This window comes from Lissotriton vulgaris, chromosome 12, assembly GCF_964263255.1.
Source record: "Lissotriton vulgaris chromosome 12, aLisVul1.2, whole genome shotgun sequence".
Lineage (NCBI taxonomy): Eukaryota > Metazoa > Chordata > Amphibia > Caudata > Salamandridae > Lissotriton > Lissotriton vulgaris.
The window spans coordinates 529,145,591-529,167,594 of NC_141700.1; the positions used below are offsets into that span (position 1 = coordinate 529,145,591).

General features: G+C 48.6%; 1 protein-coding gene across 6 annotated transcripts in view; it reads right to left on the minus strand.

Moving 5' to 3' along the window:
- The window catches only part of LRRC71 (leucine rich repeat containing 71), a 669,208-nt gene that overhangs the window by 393,002 nt on the left and 254,202 nt on the right, over positions 1-22,004 (minus strand). For all 6 annotated transcript variants that reach the window (XM_086945316.1, XM_086945315.1, XM_086945313.1 and 3 more), the window contains 2 exons: positions 11,776-11,851; positions 8,152-8,226 (listed from right to left, as the gene is read on the minus strand). In XM_086945316.1, the coding sequence (XP_086801442.1) occupies positions 8,152-8,226; positions 11,776-11,851 (151 nt within the window). The remainder of the gene's footprint in view (positions 1-8,151; positions 8,227-11,775; positions 11,852-22,004) is intronic.

The following is a 22,004-nucleotide window of genomic DNA, read 5'->3' on the forward strand; positions in this document are numbered from 1 at the left end:
TGCTACACCACAGACCAAGGTGAGGGAGTCGGTATCAGTTTTTAAAATACGTATAGCCACCCGGTAATTCTTAGAACCAAGCTTTTTGCAAACAGGTTTAAGCCATTAGGTTCTAGCAGCCCTGTAAGCTGGACACGCGAAGAGGAAGTGGACGGTAGACTCATTGGGAGCTGCGCAGCCAGGACAAGAAGAAGATGATAGATTGCGCCGCTTCCAGGCTGCTGTCGTTTCATTTAACGGAAGGGTCCCAATTCTCAACTTCATATAGAGCGCCCTGTCCCTTGGAATTTGGATAAAATCAAGAAAAGGTTCGAGTTTCCGGACAGGTTTGTGTTCCAAGAACCTCTCGGTGAGATTCCCCAAATTGGAATGGCGCATCTCTTCTACCTGTACCCATTTCCAGTATGCACTTTTAAGATCTTGTTTTGATGGCGGAACCTGATTTGCCCAAGCCTCCCCGAACCCTATATCTGTTACAAGCTGCCTAAGGTTAAAAATCCATTTGATCTTATTGCCTGCATCTGCTGCTATTAGTTCGCTAAGGGCATCAGCATAATTGGCCACCTCAGGGGTCCTTCTAATACGTGCCCAGAATAGTAGTGGGCGGAGGCGTGCACTATCTTTAATAGAGCGTCTTCCCATATCCTGATAAAGGGGCTTCAATGGAGTAGAGGTTGGGAGAGAAACCAAACCTCTAAAAAACTTGTTTTCAGATCTTACGAGATCAATGGTATTCTCGAAGCCCCATAATTCGGATCCATAGAGGGCTGAGGGTAGCGCTTTGCCATCATAGACCACAAGGGCCGGGGCTACTGGCCTACTTACAGAGAGTTGTTGTTCTCTTAGAATAGCCCCAGACACCCATATGGGAACTCCATTTCATGGAATTGGTGACCCGGACTGTATCAAGTGGGGTGCCAGTAAGAGTGATGCCATTTCTAAAGCATTTTGATGGGCAAAGTGTCATTAGCTTTGTTTTGCTGGTGTTGATTGACAGCTCCTGAGATACACAAAACAGGCTAAACCTGTCTAGGAGTTTTTGCAGACCACCCGGACTTTTGGATATCAGGAGGGTGTCGTCGGTGAAAAGGAGGGTAGGAATTTTCTCACCGGTCAAGGTAGGGGCATCGGCTGGATCCTCTCTTAGATGGTCTACCACCCCATTCACAAAGAGAGAAAACAAGGTTGGGCCAGCACGCAGCCCTGGCGCACCACCCTATTCACCGCGACCCTCTTCGTCAACTGCCCCTGTGAGCCCCACCTGATTCTGGCATAATTACCCGCGTGGAGACGTTTAATAAAAACGAGGATCAGAGGAGGAATGCCCAGTTCGTACAGGACCTGCCAGAGCTTGACACGTGGGACGAGGTCGAAAGCGGTCTTCAGATTTATGAAGGCCAGATATAAACTGCCTTTCCCAATGACCACTGTTTTCCAGTGGATCATGAAGAATCTGAACACCTGATCCATCGTGCCCACCTTCTGTCTAAAGCCTGCTTGATAGTGTGAGAGGATGATCCCATCCTCCATTCAGGAACTTATCTTCATAAGGAGCACCCTGCCAACCACCTTCTGTATCACGATGATTACGCTAATCGGCCTGTAGTTGGCAGGGTCCTCCCTATTCCCCTTTTTGTAGATTGTTACTATCTCCGCACCCTTCCATGAATCAGGAACATCATGTCCCCTAACAATATGATTCATAAAGAGCAAAATGAAATGAGCCCATGGCTTTGGGTCATACAAAAGCAGATCTCCAGGGAGGCTATCGGGCCCGCAGCCTTTCCGGGACCTATACTCTCTATTGCCAGGTCTACCTCATGAATATCAAAGAAATCAGATGGTATGGGAGCCCTGAGGGTAGATGGAAGGGTCTCAGTCTGGGAGGGCAAAGAGCCTACATCGCCACAATATAGGTTGTAAAAGTGATTGTGCAATTGTTGCCCTGTGATATGATTAGGGATTGGGTCAGATCCCTTCCGAATACCTTTATTGATCAGCTCCCAGAAAATGACGGTCTTTCTGTTGTGAGGCAAATTTGAGCTCCTGCCAATGTGACTCTTCCCAATTACGCTTTGCTGCCTCTTGTGCCCTAGAGTATTCTTTTCTTGCTGCTCTTATTGTGAAGGGATCTTTTTTCCTTAGAGCTAGGGAAAGGGCCTGCCTCTTTTCCCTACAGGTAGCTGAATACCAGGGGTTAGAGGGTCTTGATGGACATCCTTTTTTTTCCCTACTCTCTTCAACGATAAAAAAACGATCCCAACCTTTCTATTGCTATTTGATAACATGTGGAGAAGGGAAAAGTGTAAAGATTCTCTAGATTACCGTTGGTTAATTCAAGCTCCTTGATCTTTTGGTCGATGAGTTCCCTAATGTTATGTAATTTGGCTTCTTGGTGTGAGACCTTATGCCATTTAAGGCATCAATTGCAATTTGAGGAGAAAACCTCTTTTGTCAACATTGTGGGAGCAATTGGTGATTTAATAGTGGTGGGTGACCAGCTGTTGTTGATTTGCATACATAAAGGATTGTGGTCACTGTCCAAGGTGTGCCTGATATCCATATCTAGAAGGTCACCCCAGAGTCGAATATCTAGCTAGATGTAGTCTATAATGGACGGGGAGCTAATCCTATTAAAGGTATATGCCCGCTCAGATCAGAGCGTGTCCTTCCATTTACAGCTCTTAGGTTATTTTCTAATGTTAAGGCGTTGATTTGAATGGCCCTCTGTGACCACTTTTTGATAGGGGCTATATTGAGAGTCGGTATGGCCCATTTATTGTCTTCCTCATTGGTTCCCAAAAAGTCCTCCCTACTCAGAGGTTCGAATGTACAATTGAGGTCCCCGGCTACAATAATATTGGAGTGGGGCGAGATGGAGGATAGCTCGCGCTACAATGCTGTTATGGTTGCTGATGTTTGGGCGCCGAGAGACCCTCTAGCGTATATATTAAAAACCTCCACGTTTGTGCCATTGACTGGCCCTTTGATCGTCAAATGAAGGATGTCTTGTGATAGAGGAGTGTGCATAAAGATAGGCCAATTCAGAGAGATGTTGATCCAAATATGTAATCCCCCGGAGGGGCGGCCATTACCTGAGCTTGTAGCTGGGATAAAATACGTGGTGTAACCAGATTTATGAAAAGGAGCCAAGCTCCAAGTCTCCTGGAACAGGCAGACGTCAAACTTTCCAATGAATTCGTTCCACTCAGGGAGAGACAATTCTTTCTGGAGACCGGCTATGTTCCAGGAGAGGAAGTCAATTGCCCTCGGATTAGACCCAACAGCCCAAACTTCGCTAACTACGGCACAGGCGAGGGCCCCAGCCCGGTCATTGTTAGGTCTCTCCCCCTTCGATCTTTCAGTATTAGAGGGGCTTAGATGACGAATGGACTCCCCACATTTAGCTCCTAATGAGTCAATGAAGGTGTTCTGTAATGAGCCCCCAACTAGTCAATCGACTGTGTTCAGTCCAGACCCATCACCCGCCCTCCCTTGCGCTTCGTGCTCCGGCAACCTAAGTGGTGACCATAGTGGGGAGCGTCTAATCTGGATGGTTGAGTGCTCTGGGGGGGAGGTATGGAACTCCAAATCCAATAAATTCTCAGCAAGTGCTGTGTTGGTTAACTGCAGCTGGATGCAGTCTGTCTGGGAGTTACTCGATGTAATCCTCCTTACTCTGACCATATCTTCCTGTATAATTGACCTGCATCCCCTCACATGGCGCAACCAGTGGATAGTTTTTTTGCATAGGGATTCGCTGTTTTCATAGCCTTGCCTAGGAATGCATTGGGGACTTTGGTCATATAAACTATTGGCAACATGCCCCCTGAGTGGGCAATGCTTCCTTGGGTAGTAGGTCTAGCCTGGGTGTTCTGGTCTTCGTTTGGAAGGAAGTGGCACTGGGTTCTCTGCCTGGGGTTGTACCTGTGGCTCCTGGGGCTTTTGCAGTATCAGCGTAAAATCTAGAAATGCTGGGCAGGGGGGCCAAAGAGGAGGGACCAAAACCTTGTTTGCCTAGGACAGAAGGTGGCCTATCCCCCACCCCAAGGGGAACTCCCAACGGTGACCTATTTGATGTCATCGCAGGAATAATTGGGGAAAGCGAAAGGGGTGGTCTCATTGTAATAGGAGGATGGTCAACCCTGCGCATTAAATCTTCTACAGTTTTCCTTAGGGATGTCAGCTCCCTTTGGAGTGTTTCAACTTTCTGTGTCAATCCCTCGTTTATAAGACCACAGTTGCAGCTAGTTACTACATTGGTAGTACCAGTGGCAGTGTGTTCGCTAGGTGAAACAGATAGTGTACCCTCAGCAATATGCTCTAAAACTGCAAGGGAGTTGTTAATCAACTTCACAAACATAAGGAACTCCTTGAGTAGTTGAATCCGTTAAAACATTTTAAATTTCATCTGATGGGAATTCCTTCGGGCCTTCAACCAATGGAATATGCACTGTACAAATGGGGGCCTTTTGGGGTGGTTTATTGAAAATCGATGGAATTACTCTTCTAGGTTTATTAGCTAGAAATTCATCCAGGGAACTGGTGACATCATCCAATACTGTAGTATTATTGGCTCCCAGGATCTCTTCACATTCACTGACTATTGTCTCGATTCTATTGAGAACACAATTGCTGGCTGCATGGGGCACTTTATTAGCCTTTTTCCCTTTCTTGCTCACTACTGTCCCCCCACCCTCCATTGACTTCCTTTTCCCCATAAGGAAACCGTTTGCACCAGGTAGGATACAACCAGTTTTAATCTATAGAATTGGACTTTCCACGGATGAGGTGGTCTCTAGGCTTAGTTGCCCCTTTCTTGAAAACAACTGAAAACTATCCCTGCTGAACAAGATAAAAAAGCACATCCCACTGTTTTCAGTCGACCCTCTCTAAAAACCGGGACAGGAGCTAAATTTCCTGAAATCTGCTGAGACAGCTGCTGAAAAACGGGGACCGCTCGGGCAAATGCGGGAAGTCTGGTCACCCTTTGTATCGAGAACTGCTTTGTAGAGGGTTTGACCTGGACCCACAAGGTTCTCCAGCAGCCTCCTCTTCAAACCTAAGATTGGTTTTCCTCTCCTGAGACCCTTTTGAATAAACAATAGATAGATACTCAGAGACTGCAGGGACATTAAAAAGAAATAGTTAATCTACACCAATAAAAGTGCTTCTACGAAATGGGTGGAGTCACTGACATTACTAGTGGGATACATGGGGCATCTGGGGCATCTGGTAAAAAGTAGATTGACCTTCAAACAATTTTCGATGCCCATCCTAAAAGTGCATGGCGTGAGTCATTCTAAAGCTATCACGCCGGCACTTGAAGTATTTAAGGCAAAGGCTCAATCAGCGGCACTTTATGGCGCTGAGGTTTGGGGGCATTGCTGTAAGAGCAACTTTGAACGGGAAGAAAATCACTTTATACGTAGGTTGCTCAAATTACCAACTAGAACTCCCCTAGTCCCAGTGTTCCTGGATATTGATCTCAAACGGACAGATTACCAAGCAATCTTAAGGTCATTGTTGTATTGGGTAAGGCTATGGACAACCCCAGAGCTGTGTAACTATAAAAGTGGATTGATAGAAAATATTCAGATTGATGAGTATAAGAAAATCGCATAGTTAAAACATATTTCCTTTTGGTGTATCAGGTTAGGGTTGTCCCATTATTGGAAAGAACCTCAGAATATGACACTCCCGTGTAAAAAGCTCCTAAAGTCCACTTTCTGGTCTTATGTCAATGGTGAGCTACTCCATAGTTCATCCATTGGCATATTGACCCAGAAATTTCTGATTGTAAAGGATAATGCTGCATGTGAACCATTCATGGACAAGATAGGACCACCATTAGCAAAAACGTTATACTGGCAATTTAGATATGGGGTGCACCAGACGAATGCAAATACCTGTAGGTGGGGGGGGGGGGTAAAAATGATAGTGGCCTTTGTATCCTATGCTCTCTAAAGGCAAAAGAAGACGACATCCATCTAATGTTTTTTTGTCCGGTCTATAAGTCACCTAGGGACCGTTGGATTAGACCCCTCTGTAAAAATATGGGCGTTAGGTCCTACAAAGAGGCAGAGCGTATAATTAAGTCTAATACCTCACAACTGGTAGTGCTTTGCATAAGTAGGTTTTTATTTAACGTGTACCTCATTAGAAAACAGCTTGGCCACAAGCTGTAATGTAATAATGGGGTCCATAGTCTTCTCTACCCTGCATAAGTTACCATAGAATGCACTGATCTTATCTTTTAAAATGGTTTTTAAAGGTTTTAAATTCTGGCTTTTAAATCATGAAAAATAACTCTTATTTAAATTATAAAGTGAGATCTTGATTTTAATGCAGTACTTGTAATATCATTGATATGGATCAATTGTTTGTTTAGGCGCTAGAGGCAACACAGGAGTGGGAGACGTTAGTACAGGCCTTGCGCGATTACAGCTCTTCCAGCGACTCTGAGAGTGATGAGGTGGCGCAGCCTCAATCCCAATAGAAATATTTCGCACTGATCTTCTATACAGCAGGAAATGGTTTCCTTCCACAAGCTCTTACCACACACACAGCACACCGTTGGCGGGGCAAGTGGAGGAGGGTGGTGGATAGAGGTAGAGGGAAACGTAGAATACTCTTACTGTCATTGTTGTTTTTTCACACCGCGTGATTAGTCCCTGGTCCTCTGGGGGGGTTGGGTTGGGTGGGAAGTAAGGGGTGTTTTCAGGATTGTTTAGAAAAGCAGAAGAAGACCGCTCATTTATTCGGATCGACACCTGAATAATACCAGACCCTCATGCGTGAACTCATCGCACACGCCGCCCGACCTTCGGGATGTGGGCTGAATGGCTGTGTACAAGGGATACTCCCCACAGGGGTCTTTTTCTTACGATTAACATTGATGATGTGTCTCTGATCTGCTATGTAACTTTGGCTGATTCCTGCAATAAAAATATATTTAAAATAAAAAAAAATGGATCAATTGTTTGTTTGCCCCTCTCTATTTATTGTAACCTGATCATGTGACTATTTGTTGGTATAGGGTACTGTATATACTTGTCTGTAAATGTTTTTTGTTTTTTTTGTACTTCCTGCTTTTATGGCTATATTAGCCGAAATAAAGTTGAAACAAACAAACATGGGAGGAGCGCTAGGGGCAGATTACCAGGCGCTACTTGTGACAATGCCATGTGACATATTTCTTGGGATTCCATTTCCCCAGTGTGGTATTCTACATGGCACAGACTGGGGGTAAATGTCACCCGATGACATTTCTTTTCTTTTTCTCAATTGAGAAACCCCTTCTGCTAAATCTCCCCTAAAAGTCAGCTGTTACCGTTCCTGTTCTAGAAAGGGAGTTACTCCAGCCGTTTTATGGAGAACATCTCCAACCATTTTAGGATTAGAGTTTGAGTGCCCACAAAAGTAAACATTTGTGGGTGTTCATAATCTTAAAAAGCTAACCACAAATTTTTGTATCTACCTCCCGCGAACTGATGGTGAGTTACTGCATGGGCATTTCTTCACATTTTTGGCACAGAAATACAGTGTGGTAAAGCCATTTTCGCCTGTCTGGATTCCTACTGATTTTGTAGCAGGCATAATTTAAATTATTACCAACTGTAAACATATATTTAAGGCCGAAAGTGAATTTTCCCAACAATCTGCAACATTCCGCGAGTTTGGGTTGTGGTACATATAGCAAACTTAGCAGGCAAGCACAGCCATACAAATTGAACAACTAGCCTAACAAGATGAGTTACAGAAATGACCTGTCCATGGAGAACTAAAAACAGGAATAATTAAAGGGAAAGTCTCATTGAAGCCCCAGCCACAGATGGAGATGAGCTGTGAAGAGGAGCTAGTCAAGGAATCCATGGCTATGAGAGAAGCTCGTAGAACAGTGATTAGTTAACAAAATTGGCTAGTTTTATCAAAATTAAGGCTTTATGATTTCGCAATGCTACGGATTGGCTTTCCAAAAGAGATATAAATTAAAATTGAAGTTACAGTCATCGCTAGTATAAAAAAATCCAATTGAAAACAAACGCACTGGGGCAAACAAAGCAGAACCCACAAGATCCCTTTTGTGACACATTGTGAGAGGGGAGGAACTTGTAGCGTTCTATGTTGTTGTACTTCAAACCCGCTTACTTCAGGTGTGTGCAAAGGTGCAAGGCGCCAATCAACATGCCCAAGGTAACGTCTGTGAGGGCGACATTCCACAGCCTGAAAGAGGAGACAGGGCAGTATATTAATTAAAATCGCACAATCACACATTTTCAAATACAATACGTTTTTGTGTTCAATACATTTTATTGGTTTTTATAATGAAAAGCAATAATGAGGAAATGAGGAGAGACAAGAAAAATGCAGGAACATCGCCGGACCTAGTATCCCGCTATTCAGCCTGTTGGCCATTGTGCCCTGGAGCACGCACACGCGGCTCCCAACATTCTACTTCAAACCTCCGTTCATGGAGCGAAGCAACCATAGACCTTATACCAAAACCAGGTAAAGATCCGACTGACTGTGGGTCCTATAGGCCGATCTCGCTGCTGAACATAGATTATAAGATCTTCGCTGCAGTTTTATCAGCACGTTTGGCAAGCGAGATCGGCTCTATAATCCATGAGGATCAAAAGGGCTTTATCAGGGGACGTCAGATGGCGGACCTAACCAGGGACTTGGTTGCGGCGATAGACATCGCAACAACTTTTTCCTTACCCCTGGCCACCCTAACATTAGATGCCACAAAGGCCTTTGATAGGGTCAATTGGCCCTATCTGACGGCTGTATTAAGGAAGTTCCAACTAGGCGAGAAGTTTTGCCGTACTATCCAGCTCCTATACAGAGCTCCTACCGCTAAGTTATTAGTAAATGACACACTCACTGAGCCATTTAAGATTTCACGAGGAACTAGGCAGGGCTGTCCCCTCTCCCCGCTTCTGTTCGATCTTTTTATAGAGCCCTTTGCGCAGATAATAAGAGAAGAACAGAGTATTATCCCCTTTGAGTTCAGTGGATGGGTGAAACGTCTGGGCATGTATGCAGACGACATTCTTATATACACGTCAGATCCCATTCAGGCATTTCCAACAGTTGTCAGGAGAGCAGAAGAATTCGGGGAAATCTCTGGGTACCAGATAAATGCGGGGAAAACCGAAATAATGGAGTGGAATATTAACAACTCACAATTGGACACAACCTCCTCAATGCGCTATTTGGGTATTACGATCACCCAGGAAGTCAAGAATATAGCGCAGGTAAATTTGAATCGGGTATCCCGAGAATGTCGGGCGCTTCTAAAGGCATGGACATTTCTCCCACTGACGATCTATGGGAGGGTAAGCCTCATAAAAATGTAAATTATACCGAAGCTTACATTTATATTTAACAGCATTCCATTAGCTTTTGACTCTAAACAAATCATGAAGTGTCAACTGGACATCAATTCGTTTGTGTGGAATTATAAGGCAACTCGGATAGCATGGAAGAAACTGAGGAGGAGGAGGGAAAAGGGTGGGCTCTCCCTTCCAGACATACAATACTACACCTGGGCCTTTCAGTTATCATTCTCAAGAATGCTACTGAAGACCCCAACAGACTCAACAGTAGGGAGAATGTTTAAGGCCATGTTAAATGGAACGGGCCTGCCAATGGACGGGTTTTTATTCAAATTTGGAGAACAGAAATTTTTCAAGAAGGTGAGGTTGAAGGTCTTGCAATCGTTAGCCAGAGCCTAGACAAGGATTAAGAGGTCAACAAGGCTGGCCTACTATTCAAATTGGGCTCCAATGTGGGGTTCCCCGGGGCTCCCATCGTGTTTGGGTGACAACCTCTCGACGCCATTAAGAGAAGGGGGGATCACGAGATGGGGAGACTTGTTAGCTGGTGGGGCATTAATATCATGGGATAATCTGCTTGAAAAGGTAGGCCCAGGGCTATCAAGGTTTAAATACATGCAACTAGTAAGCTGGTCTAGAGAGCTCTTCAAAAAGAACGCCTTGGTGGGGAGGTGTAGCATGTTAGAACAACAACTGGTGGAGAAACCACAGGGAAGCAAAGAAGTGGCACATTGGTACTGGGCAATTGCGGAGGAGGTGGACGGAGACTTCGACCTTCCTGACGAAATATGGGCGGAGGATATGGTCCTTCAGGGAGAAGATTGGTGGATAAAATCATTCACTCTTTTATATAAAACTGTCAAACCGGCATGGTTGAGGCGAAACCACCTCTTCACACTACACCGAGCCTATTGGTCACCACAAAAGCTGGCAAAGTTTCAAGCTGGTAAATGTTGTAATAAGTGCAGTCTTCAGGGCGCATCAGACGTTCACATGTTTATGGACTGCCCACTAATCAAGACTTTCTGGGCGGAAGTCCTGGATACACTGGGCTCGATACTTAAAGTATCCTTAACCTGTTCATTAACACTGATAATTTCTGGAATGGCTGATAATGTGACTGGTACAGCAAGGCAGTTACTGTTTTATGCAATTTTACTCGCCAGACGTCAGATATGTAAATTTTGGGTTGACTCAAAGGCGCCAACACATGCCAGCTGGCTATCATCTTTAATTGAAACATCAAAGGTAGACCTGGCTAGATCTTGCAGCAGACAAAACCTCTCTTTTTGGAATCTGTTATCTTCTTGGTGTTAGAGTACCGGGGTTTTTTTTTTTCCCCCGGTCCTATGATTATGCCTCCAAACTTCAGAGTCCACTGTGGCGGTTCCGTTAGACAAGAAAAGGACCTCGTGGTAGTCCCTACCTTGATGGAGTCTGTGTCGGGTATGGCTGGTCGTCACTCGTCACAAAATACCTCAGTAAACCCAGATTTGGTCTCCCGCCAGAATGTTCCCCAAAGAGGTGGAGATTGTGAGTGCGTTCTATCCCGAGTCGCACGAACAGGTGGTTGGCTATATAGTCTGCGGGCAAGAGGTACAGGCAAATGAGGACAAAAAAAAAACCAAAAAAAAAAAAACCTCCGTTCTCCGGTCAATAATGCTCTACTGTACAGGCATAACACTCCCTGCCCTGATGATGATCCTTATAATTCCTAAATGGATCAAAACGCAGTCGACAATTTAAAAACACCTTATGTGTTCTAAATTCTTCATTTTTAATACTGTAAAGGTGTTCAGCGCGATTTGTTCTTTGAAAATGTTTATTGTTCCTTTGCAACAAACCATGAGCGTTGCTTGAGCCCCCTGTTGTTTTTTTTTTTTATTGTTCCTGTTTGGTTAAATAGGACACAGGCTTGTGTCCCACTTTATGCATTAATGTTTAAACAATTGTCTATCTGTTTATAAGTAAATACTTGACCTCTGTCCGGTTGTACAAGTCCGCTTAATATAGTACTGACTGAGTCTATATTCATTCCTTTGGTTTCCTACTTTGAACCTTTCTAGGGACCGTTGTTGTGTAAAATAATGGCAGGTGTGATCTGCCACAATTTATCGGGTAAAAACATGTGGACAGCAGGGTTAGCAGCAAAACTTATAATTACGGTATTATGATAGTAACAGGAACTACCTCACATACTGCAATTAACTGGGCCTCTCCTAATTAGGGTTAAAGAAAACTGTTTGCATACTTACAAGAGTCATAGTAATGAAACAAGAGGGATTCCCAAAAACCTGAGCAATTGTAACATGTCAATGAAGTCATGAGATTGTCATGCCCTGATAATTACTGGGTGATGTGAAGTACAGCAGTGTGAAGCACATCACTTCTGCCGTGGATAAAATATATGTGATATGAGCAATGTACTCACTTGATCTCTTGCAGATTGCATAAAGATGGAAGACACTTTGTAAGCACGCCCATCATTTTTTCATCAATTTTCCAGCCTTTTGGAAAGAAAAAATAACAGAATGGTCTTTATGTAATACTGTGACAGGGTACAACTTCGTACAGCATAGTTGCATTTCAGAAAGTCATCTTGGCTCTGGTCATTTCTGAAATAGCCTACTGCAATGCCTTAAATGTAGGCTCTCAAACTCGCCTTCTAAATAAGTTACAGATACTTCAAAATGCGGCGGCCAGATTACTGGTGAACCTTCCAAAATTCTGGTCAGCCTCTCCAACCATTAAGGAACTGCATTGGCTGCCCATCAAGGCACGAATAAAGTTTAAGGCCTTATGTTGGCTCTATAAGGTCCAGCACCAGGTTGGCCCTCGCTTCATGCAAGACATTTATTTTTAAATGGTATTCTCCTTCTCATGCTCTACGGTCTATCAATGCTAGGAAAGTCCTTGTCCCTAGAATAAAAAGAGCACATTGGGGAAGAAGAAGTTTTCATTACTCTGCTGCGAAAAGGAGGAATTCTCTGCCCAACCACCTAAGATCTCAGCCTAACATCTTGAAGTTCAGGAAGGAACTGAAATATGGATCTTTAGCTCCTAGGTCTAAAATTCCTTTAAAATGTGCCTAAATATTTCTTGGTCTCTGGTTCCCAGGTTTGGTTGTATACCCTCGTCTTCACACTGTATGCATGAGGAGTGCACAACCTTAAATTAAATGAAATGCATCTGTTTAAAGGGGGTACAGTACTAGGTTAAGGATCAACTAGAAATCACAAATAATGAAAAAGCTAATTACGTGCAATCGTGGTTCTCTATCATGTCTTAAGATGTGAATTGTCGCACAAGTTACTACTTATGTAACGATATATCTGTAAGAGACATTAGTTAGTCATTGATTCCTTACCTTAAGAACTGACGTCAGCACACATGGGTGGCGCCTAAGTAGTCTCTGTGACGTCATCTCGGCACCTACAACGCCAGCGACGGACGCGGAGCCGCATGACACCACCTTCCGACGCGCATGTGTACAGCTGACAAAAAAAGGTTTCGGATCCAGTCTGACGCATGGGGATATTCTAAGGTAAGGAATCTATCACTAACATGTCTCTTTCCGATCTATGCCTTTCCCATGCTCAACTTTATGGGTACACTGCAACCTACTGGCAATCTCAATCTACTGATGAGATAACACATAATGGAAAGATCATGTGAGAGGGGCGTGGCTTGGATGCCGAGGAGGTAGGCAGCGTGAGCCCGGAGCTCTGCGCCCGATCCCGGATAAAATCCTGTTAAAACGCACGAATTCCAACGGAAATCGAACAATTTATTGGCTGAAGGCATCACGGAGACATCGGCGCCCTGGGTCCGCAGTCACCTGCCGTTAATCTCCAAGAAAATCGAAATTGGAAAGTACCGGCGGAACGGAAGAGCCTCGATCTAAGATGGCGGCCCGAGGCCTGAGCTGGTGACGCAGAGAACAAAGGAGACCTGCTGATCTGCACCTCTAGAGCTCTTGTACCAGCGGTGATTGCTGGAACGGAAGATCGACGTCGGTTATGTGAGGTGGCTCAAGCGACCCTCCTTCCCGCCTTGGTGAAACTACGACGGTGGAGTGGGGAAATTTCTTCAGAGCGGACCTAAAATGGCGGCAACCCCGTGAATCGGCCATTACAGCCTTTCTGTGCAAGCCGAGGTGACGGAGGCCCCATCGCCACCGCTCCGACTGGAGGGGGCTGACCCACCCCGTAAGAGTGGCCTGCACAGTACTCTGTGCCCTAAGCTCAACCCAGATTTACAGCCTTTGCTACCCTGGGGAACTATCCGGAACGAATGGTCCTGAACTACTGGAAGGTTGACCGGAGATTGGAAGTAGGCCGAACATTGCGGACAATCGGGCTGCCGAGGCCGACGGCTGCTGGCGCCGATAGTTGGGATTCATCTTGCCCCTGACTCGACCACACCAAGATGGGGAAGACAAAGGGGAAGGGGGACGGAGCGGCTGGATCTGAAACGATGGACGGAGCGGATCAAGGCCACACTAATCTCCAACATATGCAAGACCGCATTCTAGAGGCTATCTCAGCCACGAACGACACCCTGCAACAGGACATTGCCCAGGTAGCGACAGGCCTGGGGCTCCTGAAAGCCGAGCATGATAAACTTAAAGATAGGGTCAAGAGCGCGGAGATAACCCTGCAGGAACTGGCTCCAGCGTACAAATCTATGGAAGGCCGGATGGAAGATGCTCTGGACCGAATAAAGGCACTGGAGAGGCGGGCGGAGGACGCTGAAAACCGGAGTAGGCACAACAACGTCCGCCTGGTGGGCCTTCCGGAAAAAACGGAGGGCGATGATAGGGTAGGCTGCCTTAATCAGTGGCTCCGTACTGAAGTGACACCAGAGGGGCTCTCCACCTTCTTTTTGCTGGAACGAGCCCACAGAGTCCCGGCCCGGCCGCCGGCCCCTGGCCTGCCCCCTCGCCCTGTGGTGATCAAACTTCTGCTTTACAAGGACCGGGACTGGTTACTATAGAGAGCCAGGGAGGTAGGCCCCTTCCAGGTTGGCAACAACAAGGTTACCATGTTCCCGGATTATACATTCGAGACACAGAAACTCAGAGCTAGCTTCCTCTCGATTAAACGAGAACTTCATGTGGAGGGCATTAAATATTCCCTCCTTTTCCCAGCGAAACTCAGAATAGAGGTGGATGATAGAACGCTCTTCTTCACCACGTCGGCGGACGCTTGGGCATGGTGGGACACTTATAAAGCCGGGACGGATGGGGCCAGATTCAGGGCGGAAGAAGCGCAACGGAAACAGCCGACCAGAAAGTCGCAGCGTATTCGGAAACGTCGGCACAGGTCTGGGAAACCAACAGTGTCACAGACGGAGGAGGAACGGAGGGCCGCTCTGCAAGCGGTGGTGGATCTCTCAGGGACGGTACGGAGCCAGTCCGGAAAAGGCTTAGACTCTGAGGAACAGGTTACGGGGTCAGAAACGGACCTTTCGGAACTTGGTGGCGCCAGAGGCCCTATTGTGACACCACAAATGTCAGGAGAGATCGTTGAAGCCAGAGGGAAGTAATTTGGAGAACGGATTGGTGGACTGGTAACGATGGTGCCATGCCCGTAGATGCCATGAGTTGTTAGGCAGAAACATGGAGACTCGTGAGTGATCATGGGGGGATTGCGGGGCGGGATACGTGGGGTCAACCTTATGTAATGAACTCCTTCGGAATCAGACCGCGCCCTACTGGCCTCTAAGGTCATCGCAGTGGAGACTGCGAGTTATAGTGCGCATATTTGAGGGGGGTTTACCTAGTTGCAATAGTTTGGATGGGTTCTAATCTGGTCGAGACAGGGCCAGTCCTGGGGGGGTGGGAACCAAGAGTAGTTTGGGAGACTCAGGTTGGGGTTGGCGGGGCTTGGGGATCAGTTGTTGGGAGAGGGTGGGGGAGTCAGAATTGTGTTGGCATATGCGCATGGATGAAAACTGTTGTTGTTGTGTTCGGGAATGCAGGGGGCAATGGCTAATACGGGGGCTTTAAAATGTGTGACCTGGAACGTGCATGGTCTGCATACCATGGTGTGTAGACACAAGATCCATGCCTACCTAACACGCAGGGGGGTACACATAGCATTTCTCCAGGAGACGCACCTCACGAAGCAGGAGGGAGTGGCGCTACAGAGAAGATGGAGGGGACAGCTGTTCAATACAACGTACTCGGCCTTTGCAAGGGGCGCCATGATATGGATACGAGCTGGGGTTCCCTTTCAGGTCACCGAACAGATGATAGATCCGGAGGGCAGATTCGTAGCTGTGGAAGGGAGACTCAGGGGACGAGTTGTGTCGTTGTGTAGCGTGTATGCTCCAAACGTAGATCTACCCGCCTTTCTGACGAAGCTCTCGGGCAAGCTGGCAAGCTACTTGACGGGCCCAATAATCATGGGAGGGGATTTTAATTCAATAGCAGACACCACATTGGATAGGTCTCACCCACCATTACATTCCTCACCAGTGCATAGACTAGCAAAGCGTTGATTTGACTGGCAGGAGAGTTGGGATTTGGGAGATGCTTGGAGAACATTACACCCCACTACGAGGGATTACTCATTTCATTCTAGTATACACGACCTACATGTCAGGCTGGATGTGTTCTTGTGCTCTTCTCCCATACTCCCGGCAGTGGGAAGTGCGGAATACCTGGCTCGCACATTGTCTGATCACAACCCCCTATTGTTGTCCCTGAATTGGATGGTTGATGTCTCATGCGTTCCGACTTGGCGATTGCGACCGGATACCCTAGATGATTTAGTATTTAGGGAGGCCCTGGGTGAGCGAGTGACTCGTTATTTTGAGGAGAACAGTGGCACCGCGTCCACCAGGGCAACGGAGTGGGATGCCTTTAACGTAGTGGTCCGAGGACATTACATTGGGGCCACTGCGGGTGCTCGTAAGACATTGTTGGATGATCTCGAACGTGCAGAACGGGGGCTGCGAAAATTAGAACGTGAGCGCCCGAATCATCCTGAGCTTCAGGAAGAGGTTGGTAAAGCCAAGGAAGCAGTGGCAGTGGAGTTGGAGCGACTGCGGAGCTTTGATCACAAGGTTTATCTGACCAAGGCGCATGCGGAGGGCGATAAGGCGGGGACAATGCAGGCCTGGCTTGCCAACCCGATTAGGCGCGGTAGTCCAATCTTGTCCATCGAGGTGGAAGGGGGCGGGCTTTGCCACACCCAAGCTGGGATCATGGATAGGTTTAGGACGTACTACGAAGGACTCCATGAGAGCCGGCCGGTAGGCGGAGAGGAGGAGCTGGAAGCCTTTCTCGGGGGGCTACAGCTACCACAGTTGGAACAAGCAGAGGCAGAGGAACTGGGCCGCAACATTACGATAGGAGAAATAGGGAGTGCGGTGAAGCAGATGGCTCGGAATAAAACCCCGGGGCTAGACGGTCTGCCAATAGAGTTCTATAGTAAATATCTGGAGTTCTTAGCCCCACAGTTGCAGTCGGTTTATAATGAAGCGAAATCGAGAGGGAGACTGCCTCAATCTATGTGTGAGGCTCTTATGGTCCCTCTGTTAAAACCTGGTAGGGTGAGCAGTGACCTCTCCTCGTATCGCCCACTGTCCATGTTGACAACAGATTATAAGATTCTATGTCAGGACCGGAGGCTTCAGATTATGCTATATCTTCCTTCGCTTTATTAACATAAAGACTCCACAGCAGCTTAGGAAAATATATATAACAGTGAACAAAAAATGCTTTAATGTCTAAAGCATTTGACGGAACGTTTAACAGCTCAAACAACAACTCCCAAGAGTCTCTTATATATTGCCAGTCCATAGTCCTTCCACTCTGTCCATCACCGCTATAAAGCCGGCCTTCTCTTCCTCTTCCTCCTCTTTCTTCGCTGCTCCCGCAGCCAGATAAGTGCTTTTCATGTTTTTCTGTGTGTGAGATTTACTGGTTGTATTGTATGTACGTTCGTTGGGGACTCGCCCCTTGGTGTTTTCCATTTCAGAGTCCCCGGTCGCAGGAACGTTCTCCGTTCCTACGCGATCTTTCTTTCCCTTTGGTGTGCGGTGACTAAGAAAACCGCTAGGGGGCGGCCACACGTCTCGCCGGCTCTTCGGCGCGCCTCCGCAGTCACAGGAGCCGCGTTGAGGAGTCGGCCTGCGCAGGAGCCAGCCCTCGCGTACCCCTCTGACACCTGGTGTGCCGGGTCTGTAATCCCTACTTCTGACGCCCCGCTGGGGTCTGTATTGCGGCACCGACCGCGTGAAACGCCTTCGGGCGCATTTGTGCACCTTCTGGTTTGTGTGTGGCTTGGCGCGCTTGAGGGGTACGGTGACTCGGTCCCGGCGAGGAGAGTCCGCGCGCTGGGGGGTCGGTGCAACCCTACCTGCCACGTCCGTTGGCCCGCAAAGTGATTGCAGTCCGCTGGTCTGCCCATACTCGAGGAATATCTCGATTAACACCCCCCTGGGTGCCTTTAGAGTTACTCCTGTGCTTCAGGATGGAAGGAGAATACGAGGAAGAACCCTATTCCTACCTGCAGGACGACGAATTCTACCAGGCGGTGGATAGCTCCATTTACCGCTGCGTGACGGAGGTGGTAGGGCCTATGGAGGACCGCCTCTCCGCCCGCATTGTGGAGGAATGCGCGAAGCTTGCGTCAGCGCATGTTCCTCCGGGGCCCGAACTCCCCGGGACATCTGGCGGTTTGCCGCCCGCACCGAAAAAGCCATGCAGGGAGGGCCCGTCCTCGGAGGCCCAAGGAGTGGACAGGGGCGCGTTTGAGCGTCTCCGGGACGCTTTTTTGGCGAAGGCAACGGCTGTGCCCCCTGCCCCCTTGGCGGACCCTGGTGCTTCGGGGGACGTCTCGACAGCCCCCGCTTCCCCTGTGTGAAGGAGGCAAGGGGTTGCCTACGTGGAGAGTGCCCTCGGCCAACTTTGGAGGGTAAGGTGGCCATGACTCCCGAGTTAGATACCAAAATGGCCACCTTCTTGGCGAAGTTTATGAAAGATCCACGGAAAGGTATTGATCGGTCCTGGCGGTCCTGCCAGGACAAGCTGCTGGATGCAGTGGGGCCTGCCACGAAGATCCTCGACATGGCGGAGGAGGCGAAGGCTAATGGCATCGTTATTTCCCCGGAGGTGCTTTCCAATTGGGCCCAAAGGGTTATTGTATTCCTAGGCAACGCCAATTGCGCCCTATCTACGGAACGGCGGCGTTCCCTTTTGATTAAATTGGACCCGAAGTTGGGGGATCTGGCCTCGTCGGAGGCGGGTGCAGTGGCCCAGGGAGGCCTCTTCGGCGAGCCCTTTATCAGGGAGCTGGGCAAGTTCGTGAACACGTTCACGTCGCTGGACAAGGCGCAGTCCAGCATCAAATGGGTGTTTCATCAACGTTTCTCCGGTGGGGCCGGTCGCGGTAGGGGCCGCGCGACCGGCCGTGGCCAGCAAGCCAGTAATAAGGGACAAGGCTCCGGCAGAGGCCAGTACCAGACCTCAGCGAACTTTAATAACTTCTACCCCACCAGGGGGCAACGCTTCGGCGGCAGAGGGTTCAGGAAGAATTCTGGACAAGGAAATGCCTCCGGTGAGTGTACTTTGTTTAGATCAAGTTCCAATTGGGGGGGAGGTTGGCAACCTTTTACGGGGAGTGGGAGTTGCTCACTGCCGACGCTTGGGTCTTGCAAACCGTACGTGGGTTCCACATAGAGTTCTACGACCAACCCACACAAGCGGTACCCCCACGTCCAATGGTGTTCTCACAGTCCGACGCGCGGTTGATAGATGAAGAGGTCTCGGAACTGCTCCGCAAAGGGGCCATCCACCAATCAACGCGCCATCCCAACGGTTTCCTCAGCAATGTCTTCTTAGTGGACAAGACAGATGGGGGCAAGAGTAAGCATGGGCGGAAAATCCGTTTCGCTCGCGGATTTTGCGGATTTTCGGTAAATTAGCAATCCGCGAGATTCGCGAATCTCCCGCAAAATCCGCAAATCCGCGAGCAGCGGATTTTATGGCTTGCTCGCACTGTTCGCGTGAGTTCGCGGCTTCCCGGTACAACTTCGCGCCCCGCGAATAAGCGCAAAATTGCAGAAATACGATCTTAGCAAAACTGAAACTACTTACCAGGTTCAAAAGTTCAGGCTCATCATTAGTAGCCATTTCCTGTAGTGCTTCCTGAGGGGCCCCTCCAGAGTTCAGTTGCCAGTTGCAACTATTATGTGACCCTGCTCTGAACCTCAGAATAGTTACACATATGCCACAAAGGTCCTGAATTACAGCTAGGGGAGACAAGCAGGAGCCAGGCTGGAAGTTCAAATCCATTAATCAGCCCCTAATTCATTATTGTCAGTTGGGGCAGGGCAGGTGTTGTAACTAATTTTGCAACAATGAAAGCACTTAGCAAGTGCAAAAGATCACTAATCAGGAAGCACTAAGGAAGCAGGTGCCAGCTAAAAAAATATTCTGTGACACATTAATCAGCCCCAAATTAATTCAGGTCACTTGAGGCAGGGAAGGTGTGCTTGCTTTGCCACAATAATGTACACTGACTGGACAACCAGAGGGTGCTGTGATGAAACAGAGGGTGGCATGGGTGGGCCAGAGGGTGGCATGAGTAGTCAGAGAGTGGCAGTGGTGACAGAGAGTGGCAGTGATGAAGAAGAGTGTCCCAAACAGGCTGGACACGTAGAAACAACAAGTTCGCGAAACTTGCGACCCGACAGGTAAGTTCGCGTTTTGCGAAATTGTACAAAACCCTCGCGAACTGGCAGAAACCCGCCCGAACACAAAAAAAAAAATCCGCAAATTCGCGAGAATTCGCGGATTTTGCGGATTGCGAGTTCGCAAATCCGCAAAATTCGCGAACGCGATATTCGCAAAATTCGCCCATGCTTAGGCAAGAGGCCTGTGATCAATCTCAAGGAGTTCAACGGGTGGTTGATCTATCGACATTTCAAGATGGAGGGAATCCACCTCCTTCGAGACGTCCTCCTCCCTCGGGATTGGATGGTGAGACTGGATCTCAAGGACGCCTATTTGGTCGTCCCCATCCACCCGCCGCATCGTCGTTTCCTACAGTTTCTATGGAACGACAGTGTGTTCGAGTTCACCGCACTCCCGTTCGGTCTGTCATCGGCCCCCTGGTGCTTTACGAAGGTGCTCCACCCGGTGGTGGACTTTCTCAGGAGTCAAGGGGTTCGGATGTTGGTGTACTTGGACGACATCCTCTTCATGGGGCAGTGCCCGGAGGTGTTGGCGGGCCAGCTCCGGCAGGCCGTGCACCTTCTTCAGAAACTGGGGTTCGTGATCAACGGCTCCAAATCGGTTTTGGTTCCCACTCAGAGGATTACTTTCCTGGGTTTCGTGGTGGACTCGGTGCAGGCGGTCTTGAGCCTGCCGGTTCGGAAGGTCGCGAAAATACGTCACCTGCTTCGGCAGACAATCTCCAAAGATCGCGCTTCTTTGCGCCATATCGCCAAGGTGGTAGGGCTTCTGTCGTCCTCCATCCAGGCGATTTTTCCAGGGCCCCTGCATTACAGGGCGCTCCAGCGTCTCATGGCTCAGCATCTACGACGCGGGATGACCTACGATCAGTGGGTTCCTCTCACGGACGAAGTGAAGGAGGAAATGTCTTGGTGGCTGTCTCACATGGAGGCGTGGAATGGTCGGGCGATCTTCGGATCGGCCCCGGACCTAGTCATAGAGTCCGATGCCAGCAGGTCGGGCTGGGGCGCCCGGTGCGGGGATTTCTCCACCGGCGACGCCTGGTCTTCAGAAGAACAACGGTTGCATATCAACTGTTTGGAGCTCCTGGCGGGCTCCTTCGCAGTCCGTTGTTGGACCAAGGATTCGGTCAAAGCCTATGTTCTACTGAGAATGGACAATATTTCAGCGGATCGATATGTGAACCATCTAGGGGGTCCTCGTTCCCACGCGCTGGCGGATTTGGCGAAGGACTTCTGGGACTACTGCCTGTCGCGCCACGTTCCGGTGACAGCGGAGTACCTCCCGGGTTAAGCCAATCAAGTAGCGGATTGGCACTCCAGGCACCTCAGCCAGTCAGTGGAAACTGGATCCGGAGGTCTTCCGGTGGTTACAAAATATCTGGGGTCCCTTCTCGGTGGACCTGTTTGCGTCCCGTCTCGATCATCAGCTGCCGCGTTTTTTCAGTTGGAGGCCGGACCCTCTGGCGGAAGCCACGGACGCCTTTCTCCAGGACTGGAGTCGGGAGAAACCGTTTGCGTTCCCCCCGTTCTCCATGATAGTGCGGACGGCGGCCCAAATACGCCGCCAAGGAGCGGAGTTGGTGTTGGTTACACCGCTCTGGAGGTCTCAAGTATGGTTTCCGGTTCTTCTGGAACTTTCTTGGGATTTTCCAATCCTACTCCCCCTGTTTCCTCTGCTCCTGACAAATCCGGATCGGGAACCGCATCCTCTCATCACGCAGAGCTCTCTCCGCCTCATGGCATGGAGGCTCTCGGGAGACGCTGGTCGCTCCCAGGCCTTTCGGGGTCGGCTGTGCACTTGCTCTCCAAAGCATGGGCCGATAGTACGACGAAGCGCTACAGATCCGCTTGGCTTAAGTGGAGGCGTTGGTGTCTACGAAGGGATTTGGATCCCTTGGTCGCGGGCCTCGTTCCCGTGCTGAATTTCCTGGCTCATCTTGCCGACAAGGG